Below are 13,164 nucleotides of genomic sequence, written 5' to 3' on the forward strand. Positions count from 1 at the left end.
GCAGGCCATGAGTCTACTGCAATAGACTAGGTGTGAACTGATGAAGTCCTTTTCCAGGGTGGTGGCAGTTTTAGAGGAGAAAAAAAGACCTCATGTAAGAAGCATTGCAAAGGTAAAATCTACAAGCCTTAGCAACAGATTGGTTATGGGGCATTAGGGGTAGAATAAGGAGTCAAGGATGACACCTAGATTGCAAACCTGAGTGACTAAGAGAATGGTGGTACCCTTGAAAGTAATATGGAAATTGGGGAGAAGAGTGGTTTTGGGGGCCAAAATAATGGATTCAGTTTTGCACATGTTGAGTTTAAGATATCTATGGGATGTCCATTTAAAGATGCCTGATAATTGGAGATACCATTAACCAGCTGTGTGATCTTTGGTCACTCTCTTGATCTCAGTTTCCTTCTCTGTAGAGAGGGGAAAATAACATTTGTCCCTAGGGTTGAATGAAATAATGTGGATAGAAAGAATTTTGGAAATATAAGGTATGTGTATGTTTTACTCTCACCACTGTGAGTTTCCCATCACCCTCTCAAGCTACATTTTTAAATAAAGAAAATTGAGGTGAAGAGAGAGTAGCTAAGGATCTTTAAAAGGCCACATAGCCTGACTGCTGAGAACCAAGGGGTAAGTCAGCACGCTAAGCCCCTGTGGAAGGGGGCCCTTTCTCTATCCCCTTTTACGGTAGATGCATGTAAAGACAATAAACCACCAACACCAAAGTCACAGCCTCCTTACAGGTAACTTGGTCTTCTTTGACAGGTCAGCAGGGGTATAAATGTTTAGATATAGACAGTCTTCAGACATTTTCAAGGAAATTTTTTCTTCCCGGTTGGTAAAAAGGTCAGAGAGTAATTGTCCAGAAACTAGGCCCTGGGAACACCTGTGCAATGAAACATGACAAAAACATCATTTGTTTTCAACATCATAGATATGGAACACCAAGAGACCTTAGAGATCATCCAGCTCAACCACTTCATTTTACAGATAGGTAAATTAAGGTCCAGAGAACACAATTGGCATCCAAAAAAGTGCTCCTTGTTTAACAAACTGATTGCCAAGTGCATACAAAAAAGTGGTACAGCAGGGACTCCTGGTTTCTGACTCTAAATTCAGTGCTCTTTTCTACAGTCCCACAAAAGCAGCACCTCTGGGAAATTTTACTTGAGGCCATAGACTCAAAGATCACAGATCATAATGGGTTTTGGGCTGGAAGGTACCTTAGAGGCTGTCTAGTTCAACTCCTTCATTTTACAGTTGAGGAAATTGAAGCCTATAGAGGTTAAGTGACTCATCTAAGGTCGCGCAGGTTGGAGCAGAACCCAGAGTCTTTGACTCCTCTGCCAATTCCTTCTCCAAATTCCTTAATGGAAAGACTCACTGTGATTTGGTTTTAAATGATTTATGTTTTTTAAGTTTATAATATGGACTACTTACTTTTAATGGGACCTTGGGCAGCCCACTCCCTGTCTAGATACCATTTTTCCCCCTCTGGACCATGAAGGGTTTATATTAGATAATTTCTAATGTCTCTTCCAAATCTAACATTTTATAGACCACCTAGGTTTAGGAACATCAGAATGGTAAGGAGAAAGAGGATTGTAATGACAGAGAGGGCCCGAAGAATTTCAGTTCCTTTAGGAAACATTGAGATATGTTCAGGGCCAGCCATGAGCATGTATAGTAAAGAGAAGTCTTCATGCCTTTTTACTCTCCATTTCTACTTAGTATCCTCCCAATACCCTTGAATTGCCCCTAACTTCCTTGGGGGTCTGGAATGTCTCTCCCAGGTGCAACTTGTGCTCTGTAGATGCCGGTGATCAAAGATCAGACCCATTTCCTGCTGACTAAATTACCTCATTTAAAGGGCTCTCCAATAATAGAAGTTTTATGGCTCAGGAGCAGTCCTGGCATGAGGGAAGAATAGAGATGAAGGCCATTTGCCATTGTGCTTGGCAGTGTTCCCCTTCAGTAGATAAAATATCCACATACAAAAGAGGTGAGGGGCAATGCCTTCTAATTCCATGAAGGAAACAAACCAAAAAGCTCTTAGGAACACTAGTGTACTTGGCTGCAGTGCTCCTATCTGTTCATTTGGCTGCCACACCCCAGGGCAGGCTGTTCATTTCACAGCTTTAGGGAAACCCACTGTTCAGTCCTGATAGCTTCCCCTACAAGAGACCTTCCAATCCCTGACAGGGTTTAAGCTCTGGGATGAGCAGGTTAAAGGAACAGCAATGTTTCTCATTGAGCAAAGCAGAGGGTCCTGGAGCAAAGTAAAAATCATTCAAGGGCAACGGCATGATTCTCCATGTTCTCTTAACTTCTCCCATCCTCAGAAGAAGAAGAAGACTATTGACTTGCATGGGTGGATAAGTAGTGGTGCTCTTCACATAGTCCCAGGGCTCTGCAGGCTGTGGTGGAGTAAATCTCAGGGGTCCAAGAGGAGCTTTGGCAAAAGGGACACCCAGGAAAACATTGACAGTTTTGTCAAATCCTTGTAGGTTCTCAAGTTTGCCTTGGACTTTTCCATACTGAGTGTCCACAACAGGTGTTGAGGACTGTTGCCCTGTGAAAGAGTGAGAGAGAGAGAGAGAGAGAGAGAGAGAGAGAGAGAGAGAGAGAGAGAGAGAGGGAGGGAGGGAGAGGGAGAGGGAGAGAGAGAGGTGATTAGATTGGAGAGGTAATATGGTAGAGTGAAAAAATCACTAGACCGTGGCTCAGGAAACCTTAGTGCTAGTCCCAAGTCCATTTTTCACGAACCACATGACCTTGGGCAAGTAACTTAATCTCATTGGGTCTCTGTTTCTTCCCATATAAGAACAATATTATATCAATAATTCATACTTCTTTAGTACTTTCTAGTTTATAAAGCATCTTTCACAGCCTTGGAGTCAGGTAGCATAATTATCTCCATTTTGCATATGGAGAAACTGAAAATTCTAAAGATTAAGTGATTTGCCCAAGGCCACATAGCAGGATATCTTCTAAAAAGCAAAGCCTGTGCATTTTATGCTCAGCCACAGTTTCTTTTATAATGATTGGTCGATAGGAATGCGTGAATTTTTTGGTATTTCTTCCTATGAAAACTTCTGAATTTCTTCAGTTAATATTTATCAAGGGCTTACTATGTGCTGGAGGTTGAGGATTACAAGAATAACAGATCTTGTGGATTGATTGAACATGGGCAATGAAGGGAGAAAGGAATCAAATAACTCTGGAATGCCTAAGTGACTAGGAGGATGTGGTACCACCAACAGCTTTCTCTGCAGTTCCCAGCTAGAAATAATTTCTCTCATTTGTATTCCTGAGGCACTTTGTTCCTACCTCTGTTTATATGTTTCATTTTATTTTGTATTAATTAGATGTGTACGCAGAGGCAATGTGTCATGATGGAGAGAATGCCACATTTATAGCTTGGAAAACTTAGGGTCAAACTCTGCCTTTGATAATTACTAGCTTTGTGGTCCTACTCATATCACCTGGCCTCTGTGTACCTCAAATGAGATCCTAGGACTTACCTAAATGAGTAATAGAGGGAGCTCCTCCTGGTAGTTCCCTAGCTGGGAAAATCACACATCCTCAATGATTTTGTTTACATATGTCATCTCTCCTGCTAGGGTATAAGGTCATTGAGGAAGGGGACTGGGTGTCCTTCTGTGTAATCCTCAACTTCCAGCACATAGTGGGTCCTTGATAAATATTAACTGAAGAAATGCAGAAGTTTTCATGGGAAGAAATACCAAAAAATTCATGCATTCCTATCAACCAATCTTTGTAAAAGAAACTATGGCAGAGTATAAAATGCACAGGATTTGGTTTTTAGAAGATATTATCCTGCTATGTTGGCACCTTTCTGGCTACCTAAAATTGGTAGAAATGCTCCATTGGCATTGAGCCAAGCAAAAATGATACAAGTGGATATCAGAAGGCCTAAATTTAGTTAGAAGCTATGAGGATTGACTTGATATGGTCACTCAAGTAAAACAGGCTACAGCTTGGGTTGTCCTGTTTGGTCAGAGATCTTTACTAGCAGAGACATGGGCCTGGAAGAAAGAAGAAAAAAATGGGCAGCCCTAGAAATAAGTGGCAAGGGCACACTAGATCAGACTGTAGGACTCAGCTCCTCCTACAAGAAATTTGCCACCTAAATATCAAGTCTGTTAGTTCCTCATCCTGGCTCTAGTCTATATACTCTACAATGATATGTACAGTAACACCAGTGCTATCAGGTTATCCCGTAGAGACCATTGCTACTGTTTGTGTCTTTTAGTGACACAAGAGATTCTTGAAGAACTTGGCTGTTTAGTTTTCATTCTGGAGAGATGGTTGAGTAATAACTTGAGAGAAACTGTGAGAACACAAAAAGAGAATAAAGGGCATTGCTTTTTTGGAGAGAACTGTTTAACCATGATCTTGGTAAGAGGATGAAGAGAATTCTTAAAGGGCCAGAGGATGTGGAATGGACCTGTGAATTTATTGATAGAAGATACTCCCAGATGAATAATGGCTTTTTCTTACCAATTTAGTCTCAGAGCAGGGTTGTCCAACCTTAGGTTATCTTAGGGACGCATTAAAATAAAATAATTGTTCGAAGGTTGCACTCAGAATAAAATATACAGTACACTAATAGAAAATGGGGGAACACGCATCATCAATATGATAGGCAAAGGCACGAAGCATGAAAGCAAACACAAAACAATAAAGTGACAACACAACAGTATAAAAGTAGGTGCATACTGAGTAGTCTTCATTGTGCAGACGGAACACATCCCACAGATCAATTGAAATTGCATGCGATATATTCCATCCATAATACTACTTAAAAACACCAAAGAAAATTTATATACATGAGAATATTTATTGGCAAAGGAATTAAAAAAATCTGATACATCTTCCATGCAAATTATTTTATTTTTTCACTTGCGAAAATTAAAACCCACAGACTGGCTTCATAAAATAGCACTGCGGGCTACATGCTGCCGTATTTTGGACAGCCCTGGTCTTAGAGAGTTGCCCAGAGCAAGGAGAGGATAGTGGTATCCTGAGGGAATTGAATTGCAGACTATGAACAGGATTGTGAAGTGTCCAAGTAGCTGATCAGGATAGATTTAGAATCTTAAGAGACCATCCAGCTCAAATGCTTCATTTTATAGATGGGGAATCCAACATCCAGAAAATATAATGGGCATCTAATAAGTACTTGTTGATGTACAGATTGCATACAAATAAGTAGCATAGATGGACTCCTGATTTCTCTGACTCCAAATTCAATGCTCTTTTCTATTGTCCCACAGAGCAGCACCTCTAAGAAAGTAGTCGTATTTACCGTTAGAGGTGACTGACTGGGAACCTTCTCAGAACATTATTAAGCATTATAAAAAAATTACACTTTTAAGTAATTATTTGTTGCATTGTTTAAAATGTATAGCCAGTAGTTTTGATGTTTATTTAAGCCTAGAAGTTTGGAGGTTTTGAGAGATAGGACATAGATAGATAGATAGATAGATAGATAGATAGATAGATTAACAAATGTTTTGGGGAAAATATGTTTCTCTAGCTTATTAAATAAATAACATTTACTGAATGGGGATGAGCTTTAAAGCAAACTGTTTAATGAGAGTCTTCAATTTCAGTAATTATTAAGGAAATTCGCAAGCAAAATTATAGATTAACTTAAGATTTTAGATTAAGATTTAGATTTAGATTAAGATTTAACTTAAGACTTTAGATTAAGAACTCAGAATAAGAATCAACTTGTAAGGAGGCAAATAGCAGGCTGAGAGGTGACACAATATATAGGTGTAATGTGGAAGAGTTTACCCCAAAATTCTGCTACACACAGGAGGAAGCTTTATGTCTGAGATTTATATATATATATTTCTCTCCCATGCAAAAGTTCTCATAGATTCATAAATGCAAAGTTGCTGACAATCAATGCTGTCAATTATTGATATTAACTAACTTTTTTACATTTTGATTGGTAATCGCTGTAACTATTAGTTTATTTCTTATATAGATTCTTTAGATTTATTATTTTGACAAATTGCTTATCATATGTCATATGTTACATAGATTTCATGTTAAGTAATTGGTTAACCTTATTGGTTTGCTAGTTATAACTTTTATATCACCTCTATTTTAAATTGGAATATGTGATGTTTAAAAAGTATTGTGATGTATTTATAATGGAAATTCATTAAGGGTCCCCTAATTTTAGGAGAGATCTAGAAAATAACAACAGTGTTCTAAGAATATTTAAAAGAAAGGTAAGTAGCATCACAAAAGTGGCAGACTCTGATTTAGGAAAGGGGGACACATTAATGAAGAGTCTTATAGGTCTGACTTATGGACCTACAGGAAGTATAAGATTTTCTGAGCCTGATATCACGTGATGGACTTATTCCTGAAAACCTGAGAAGTATTTGGGGAGTAACAAAATAGTAGGTCATCTATATGCTGCATTCATTGAATCTGGATTTGAAAGCAGAGGGGGAACTCTGTTTTCCTTTGTAAATGCATGTGAAATTCATGTTACAGAAATTCCTATGAGATGGGTAACTAACTACAAAACAGTTTCCATTCTTTCCTCCTTTGGGACTTGGAAGCTTAGTTCTGGGGGATGGTTTGGTGATCACTTTCAGCATATATAATCAAGATCTTCTGGCCATTCCAGGGTTGAGAGAAGGGGACAGGCCATAATCAAGTCCACACCGGGGGAAGGAATTGTAGCTAGTGACTGCAACCAGGGCGTCAAGTGAGGGAAATTATGGGCACAGTATTGTAAAGGGAGCTTGGCCCCTATCTACAATGAATTGTACACTCCAAACCCCATGATATTTCAATGATGGGAGTGACTTCATGTGGTACCACAAACAGAGGTTAAGGAAGAATGGCCCTTCTATGGGGATATGTGGAGTGTGGCACTCAGATAATAACACTGATCACTAGAATCTCCTAATCAGGAAGATGGCAATCCAGTTTGTCTAATCTCCCCAAGAGTTGAGGGGACCAGGACTAATATATTTTGGTTATGGAAGTTGGAGCAGAAATTTCTTCTCATTTTGCAAAGCAGAGTATGAAAAGACTAAGTGGCTAGACATGAATTGATTCTCCTCCTACAAGTATGTTGAACAAAAGCAGTAAAAAAGCAATACACACTAATGAGAACTTAATCTGAAGGCTACCTTAAAAAGTGGATAGGGATGCAGATTCCACGTGTACCAGTTGGCTGTAAATTGCATTTGCAAAAGAAATTTGACACTAAGATTCTGAGGAAGAAAACTGTCTCAGGGTGGTTAGCCTGAGATAAAAAAAAATTGGTGTTGGAGAAGCTAATGCCACTTTTGCTCTCAAAGGGAAAAAATAGAGCTATAGTCTATGCCAGGAGTTTTTCCTATCATATAAGCTAAGAACAGAATTTCCCAAATGTTGTACCCATCAAGGATCATTCCATTTATAAATCCCTTAGATATAGTCCATGGAAAAGTGATGTTCTCTTCTCTAAACCAAGCCCTTGGTACAATATTGATTCAAACCTGAACTTTAAAGGTTTCTTTAGGTCATACAGGGGATAGAGCATTGGACTTCGAATTAGGTAGACTCATGTTCATGAGTTCAAATCCGGCTTCAGAGGCTTATTAGCTGGGTGACCCTGGGTGAGTCCCTTAACCCTGTTTACTTCAGTTTTCTGATCTGTAAAATGAGCTGGAGAAGGAAATGGCAAAGCACTCTAGTATCTTTGCCAAGAAAACCCCAAATATAGTCATGAACTGTAAGACATGACTGAAAAGGTCTCAAAAAGAACACTAACAGTTTATGAAGTTGATCTTTTCAAGCTATACTTGGTTCAAGTTTTTTTATGATTTAAAGCTTTATTAATGTTCTATTTTTAGATTACAAACATTTATTTACACATTACTCTCACTTCATGAGAGGATTCATAACAAAATAAAACAAGTAAAATGATTAATAGAGTGACCTCATCTGAAAGGACAGGTGACATTTCACATTGGTAGCACCTCCACCTCTAGAAATTCATCACATCTGTCAGGAGAGTATGTTTCATGTGGAATCACAAATGGTCATTGAACGGATCATAGGTCTTACAGCTTTTGAAGGTGTCTATTTTTGCACTGTTGTATATATTTCTGCTGGTCCTGCTCATATCCTTCATCAGTTTCTAAGAGTCCTCAAAATTGTTTATATTTTTATAATATTGATGTTATAATATAAATTTTTTTGTCTCTGTTTGCTTCATCTGGCAACAATGCACATAAGCATTTGCATGTATTTTTGAGAAAATTTATTTCATCATTTCTTACAATACAATACTATTCCATCACATTTATATACTACAACTTATTTAGCAGTTCTTCAGTTTATGGGCATCCCTTGTGGTTGCTAGTTTGTTTTTTTTTGGGACAACAAAAAGCTGTTCTAAATATTTGCATACATATAGGGCCTTTTTATCTTTCTTTGATCTCTTTTGTGTGTAGGTCTAGAGGTGGTATAGCTGGGTCAAAGGGCATGAACTGCTCAGTAACTTTTGTATATAATTCCAGATTGCTTTCCAGAATGCTTGTCCCATTCAGAGCTCCACCAATAGTGCATCAATATTCCTGTTTTCCACAACACTTTGTTCATTTTAGTCATATTTTTTTCATTTTAATAATTAACTATTTTCATAATTTTTACCTTTTTTCAATTGAGGAAAAACTGAAGTTAAATGAAAAATGCAAACTAGTTCCTCTGAAACTTTGAATGGCAAGAGAACCAGTACCAAAGTATGCCACCAATCAAGGATGAAAGACCAGCTGCCAAGGTTGCCAGGTACACTGATATTCCCTTGTACTTACCTGCAAGTTGTCTGTATCAATTCTATCATTTCATGGCATCAATATTAATTCAAGTTATGACATTAGCTGGTCCAATATCCATAACAGATAGTATTAAAACAGTGATAACTAGTATGGAGTGAATGGGGAGTTGTCCCAGGTCACCAACATGGTTAGTGGGAAAGGGAGTAGGGTTCATCTTCCTCCATAGAGTAACTTCTCTCCCATTCCCACTAGACTCTATCCACAATGTACAACCACCTAATACCCTTAGGATCCTAACACTACGAAACCCTTGTCCGGGGATTCTCTCATTGGCCCCTCTCCCCCAACACACTCTAGGAGTCAAATCTCCCACTGTGGATGAACTGTCTTTTCTTTCACCTCCCTCCCACCCCCATATACCTCAGATAGCCTTTCTTTTTATACCATAGGAAAATAAAGATTCCTTGTTATAGTCATTGTCTATACTATAAATTGTTTTTAACCCTATGAGATACTGCAGGGAATTACCTCTGAAGATGATGGCACCCCCTTCCCAGCCCAGGTAGTGCAATATTAGATTCATTGTCTGAGTCCTAGTAGGTATAATCTCATCTTAAATTCCTTCAAAGGAGAGCTCAGGAATTTAGATTGAGCTTTTAAAGTAGTATTTATTCAATTTGCTGCCACCCTCTTTCCTGGCAGGCTGGAGGTGGCTACCTTACTGAGGGAGTCTGAAGAGCTGAACACCTTATTCTTCTGTGGCATCAGCCATAACAGCCAGCTATACAGTGAGGGAGGGGATGAAAAGGCAAAGAGGGGGTACAGAGGATGGCGATAATGATTTGACCAATATCATTTACCTGCTTCCTCAAATCAAAATGAAAGCCACGTTCGATAAATACCCTCCTTTGAGATCTTATTCCAGAAATAAAAGAATAATAGGACTATGTACCCATCCAGGAAGGATGGGAACACTAAGTCTGAGGGAACCCACCTTTACTAAAAGCACAGAATCTGTAGTCTCTATCCCAGCTGGATACAACTTGCTTTTGTCTGGCCTAGCAGCTTGGAAAGAATTACCAACCAATTTTGAAAAAGCCAGGGGAATTAATAATTTCATGAAAATGCATTTATTAGGTACTTGCTGTGTGCCAGGCACTGCAGATAAAAATACAAAAGTGAAATAGTCCCTTAAGGAATGGACATTCTTTTAAAACATTTTATTATTATCTTTTGTTTTTACATAACTTACATTTCCCATTAATTCTTCCTCCTTCCCCTCTCAGAAGGAGCATGACTACGTTTGTGGTACAGAATTTTCAAAAACAAGCAAAAATTATTTCAGAGAAAATGAAAGAATAAATAGAAAGAATATGATATTTTATACAGTATTCCATTCCTTGGGTTCTTCACCTCTTCAAAGAAATTGGAGAGATGTCTTTTCATAGCTATTCTCAGGGACCAAACTTAGCTATTATAACTTCATAGAATCAAGTTTCAGATATGGGTCGGGCCAGCTTAGACAGTTATCCCACCTCACTTAAAGTTAATGACTGAATAGCAGGTTGTGGTGTTACATTCTTATAATCCATGTTACCAGGGAAGGCTGAGGCAAGTGGATCATTTGAACTTGTAGGGGGATTCTGAGATGCAGCAGGGCTAAAACTGATTGGATGTCCATACTAAGTCTGGCACCATTATGGGAAGCCCCAAAGACCAAGGGGCCACCTGGTTGCCTTAGGAAGGACAAACCAGCTCAGGACAAACAGAACAAGTTGAAATTCCTATGCATTTCTATGCCTTCTATGCACTCAGCCAGCAGCTGGCATAAATGGCCACTGCACTTCCATCCTGGACTTGTAAGGATGGTTCAGTCTCAAAGAAAAAATGACAATTTGCTACTTCTAATGCTGTAACTATGTGAGAGTGTATATTGATTAATCACTAGATGTGAACAAGGTCTGACACCTCTGCTGAATCAATAAATTAATCATAGGCTTTAGATTACATGTAAAACATCCTTGATCCAACAGGCATTTTGGAGAAGATTTGTTATCATAAAGCATCCTTTTCAGATCATGATGCAATAAGAATCATTTTTAATAAAGTACCATGGAAAAATAAGCTAAAAACTAATTGGAAACTAAATAATTTAATTCTAAAGAGTGAGTGGGCCAAAGAATAAATCAGAGAAACAATTAATAATTTCATTCAAGAGAAGGACAATAATGAAACAACATACCAAAACTTATGGGATGCAGCAAAAGCAGTTTTAGGGGAAGTTTTATATCTCTAAATGCCTACATGAATAAAATAGGGAAAGAGGAGATCAATGATCTGGGCATACAGCTGAAAAAGCTAGAAAAAGAGCAAATTGAAAACCCCCAATTAAATACCAAATTAGAAATACTGAAAATCAAAGGAGAGATTAATAAAATTGAAACCAAGAAAACTATTGAATTAATAAATAAAACAAAGAGCTGGTTTTATGAAAAAACCAATAAAATTGACAAACCTTGGCCAATTTGATTAAAAAAAAGAAAGAAGAAATCAAATTACCAGTATAAAAAATGAAAAGGGTGAGGTCACCTCTAATGAAGAGGAAATCAAAACAATAATTAGGAATATTTTGCCCAACTGTATGCCCATAAATTTGACAACCTTAGAGATATGGATGAATATCTACAAAAACATAAACTGCCCAGACTAACAGAGAAGGAAGTGAAATTTCTCAATGACCCCATATCAGAAAAAGAAATTGAGCAGGCCATCAATGAACTCCCTAGGAAAAATCTCCAGGGCCAGATGGTTGTACATGTGAATTCTATCAAACATTTAAAGAACAACTAATTCCAATACTTTGTAGACTATTTGGGAAAATAGGTGAAGAAGGAGTCCTACCAAATTCTTTTATGACACAAATATGGTACTAATACCCAAACCAGGTAGAGTTAAAACAGAGAAAGAAAATTATAGACCAATTTCTCTAATGAATATGATGCAAAATTTTAAATAAAATATTAGCAAAAAGATTGCAGCAACTCATTACGAGAGTAATACACTATAACCAGGTAGGATTTATTCCAGGAATGCAAGGCTGGTTCAATATTAGGAAAACTATTAGCATAATTGACCATATCAACAACAAAACTAGCAGAAACCATATGATCATCTCAATAGACGCAGAAAAAGCCTTTGACAAAGTACAACACCCATTCCTATTAAAAACACTAGAAAGCATAGGAATAAGTGGAACCTTCCTCAAAATTATAAATAGCATCTACCTAAAACCATCAACAAGCATTATTTGTAATGGGGATAAACTAGATGCATTCCCAATAAGATCAGGGGTGAAACAAGGATTTAACTCATTTTCTAATCAAGCAGTTGGCAATACCCCTACTAAATGAGAAGATGAATAAATTGTCCAGATGGTATGGTTCAGATCCAGGGGATAGGAAAAAAAAATAGGAGTAGGCCCAAGCTAGAATTTCCTAACAACTCAAAGCTCTCCAAATATTGAATTGGTTGCCTTGAGGGAGGCAATGAATTCCTTATAATAGGAGTAAAATCCATGGTTCCAAGGTCATCTTTTGGAAGCACAGAGGCATGAGGAAAATGCCAGAAAAAAAACTACCTCCTATCCTGGGACTAAAGTTCATGTTTTGGATTTTCTGTTTGCAAGTCATTCTTATTGCTCTTTCTGACTTTCTGGACTTTAGAAATATTCAGGCTTGTTCAGGGTGCGAAGCCAAGAAGCCAGCTGGAAAGCAGGGAGTTGCTTAAGTTGCCCCCTAAATCCCTCCAAACACCTGTAAAAATGTCTCTGAATAAATTCTAGAGTAGCACAACCAACAAAATAGTAGAGGGAAACAGGTATCCACCCCAGGAGAGCCTGGATGGTTGCTAGGAAGGGTCTATCTAGCAGTGCTGAGAGCAGGGGGCCGCCCTGTGGGCCAGGCTAGAACAGACCAGATCCTGAGTCAGCCAGCCTGAAGAGGCCTTGGGGCCATGAAACAGTGAGGTGTGGCAGTTACCAGACTTTTCAACCCACAAACACCAAAGAACAAGTTGGGGGAAACTGTGGGATCAAGTTTAGAGCTGTCAGGCCGCCAACTCTGGGGGGAGAGGAAGTGGTGCAGTGGTGGTCATAGCAGCAGCAAGAAGCTCCTGAGGCTGCCTCTAGAACACCAGCATCAGCGGCTTCATGAGTCCCTGGCTTACACTGTGGGAGCAATCTAGCAGCAGATCAGAGCAGGAGTACAAGGAACGCTTTGTGGGCACAAAGGCAGATTCTCTTGCAGTTCCCTGCTCCGATATGTATTGTGGTCCTGGTTGGTGG

At 38.6% G+C, this 13,164-nt stretch overlaps 1 protein-coding gene across 2 annotated transcripts in view; it reads right to left on the reverse strand.

Annotated features, from left to right (window-relative positions):
• LOC118841848 (liver carboxylesterase 1-like) overlaps window positions 1-13,164 on the reverse strand; it is a 113,298-nt gene that overhangs the window by 56,782 nt on the left and 43,352 nt on the right. The window contains exons 2-3 of one of the 2 annotated variants that reach the window (XM_036749513.1): window positions 2,365-2,569; window positions 739-883 (exon numbers count right to left, since the gene is read on the reverse strand). The exons of the other annotated variant lie outside the window; for it this stretch is intronic. Of the exons in view, the coding sequence (XP_036605408.1) occupies window positions 739-883; window positions 2,365-2,569 (350 nt within the window). The remainder of the gene's footprint in view (window positions 1-738; window positions 884-2,364; window positions 2,570-13,164) is intronic. 2 annotated transcript variants of the gene reach the window in all.

Source organism: Trichosurus vulpecula, chromosome 3 (assembly GCF_011100635.1).
Source record: "Trichosurus vulpecula isolate mTriVul1 chromosome 3, mTriVul1.pri, whole genome shotgun sequence".
Lineage (NCBI taxonomy): Eukaryota > Metazoa > Chordata > Mammalia > Diprotodontia > Phalangeridae > Trichosurus > Trichosurus vulpecula.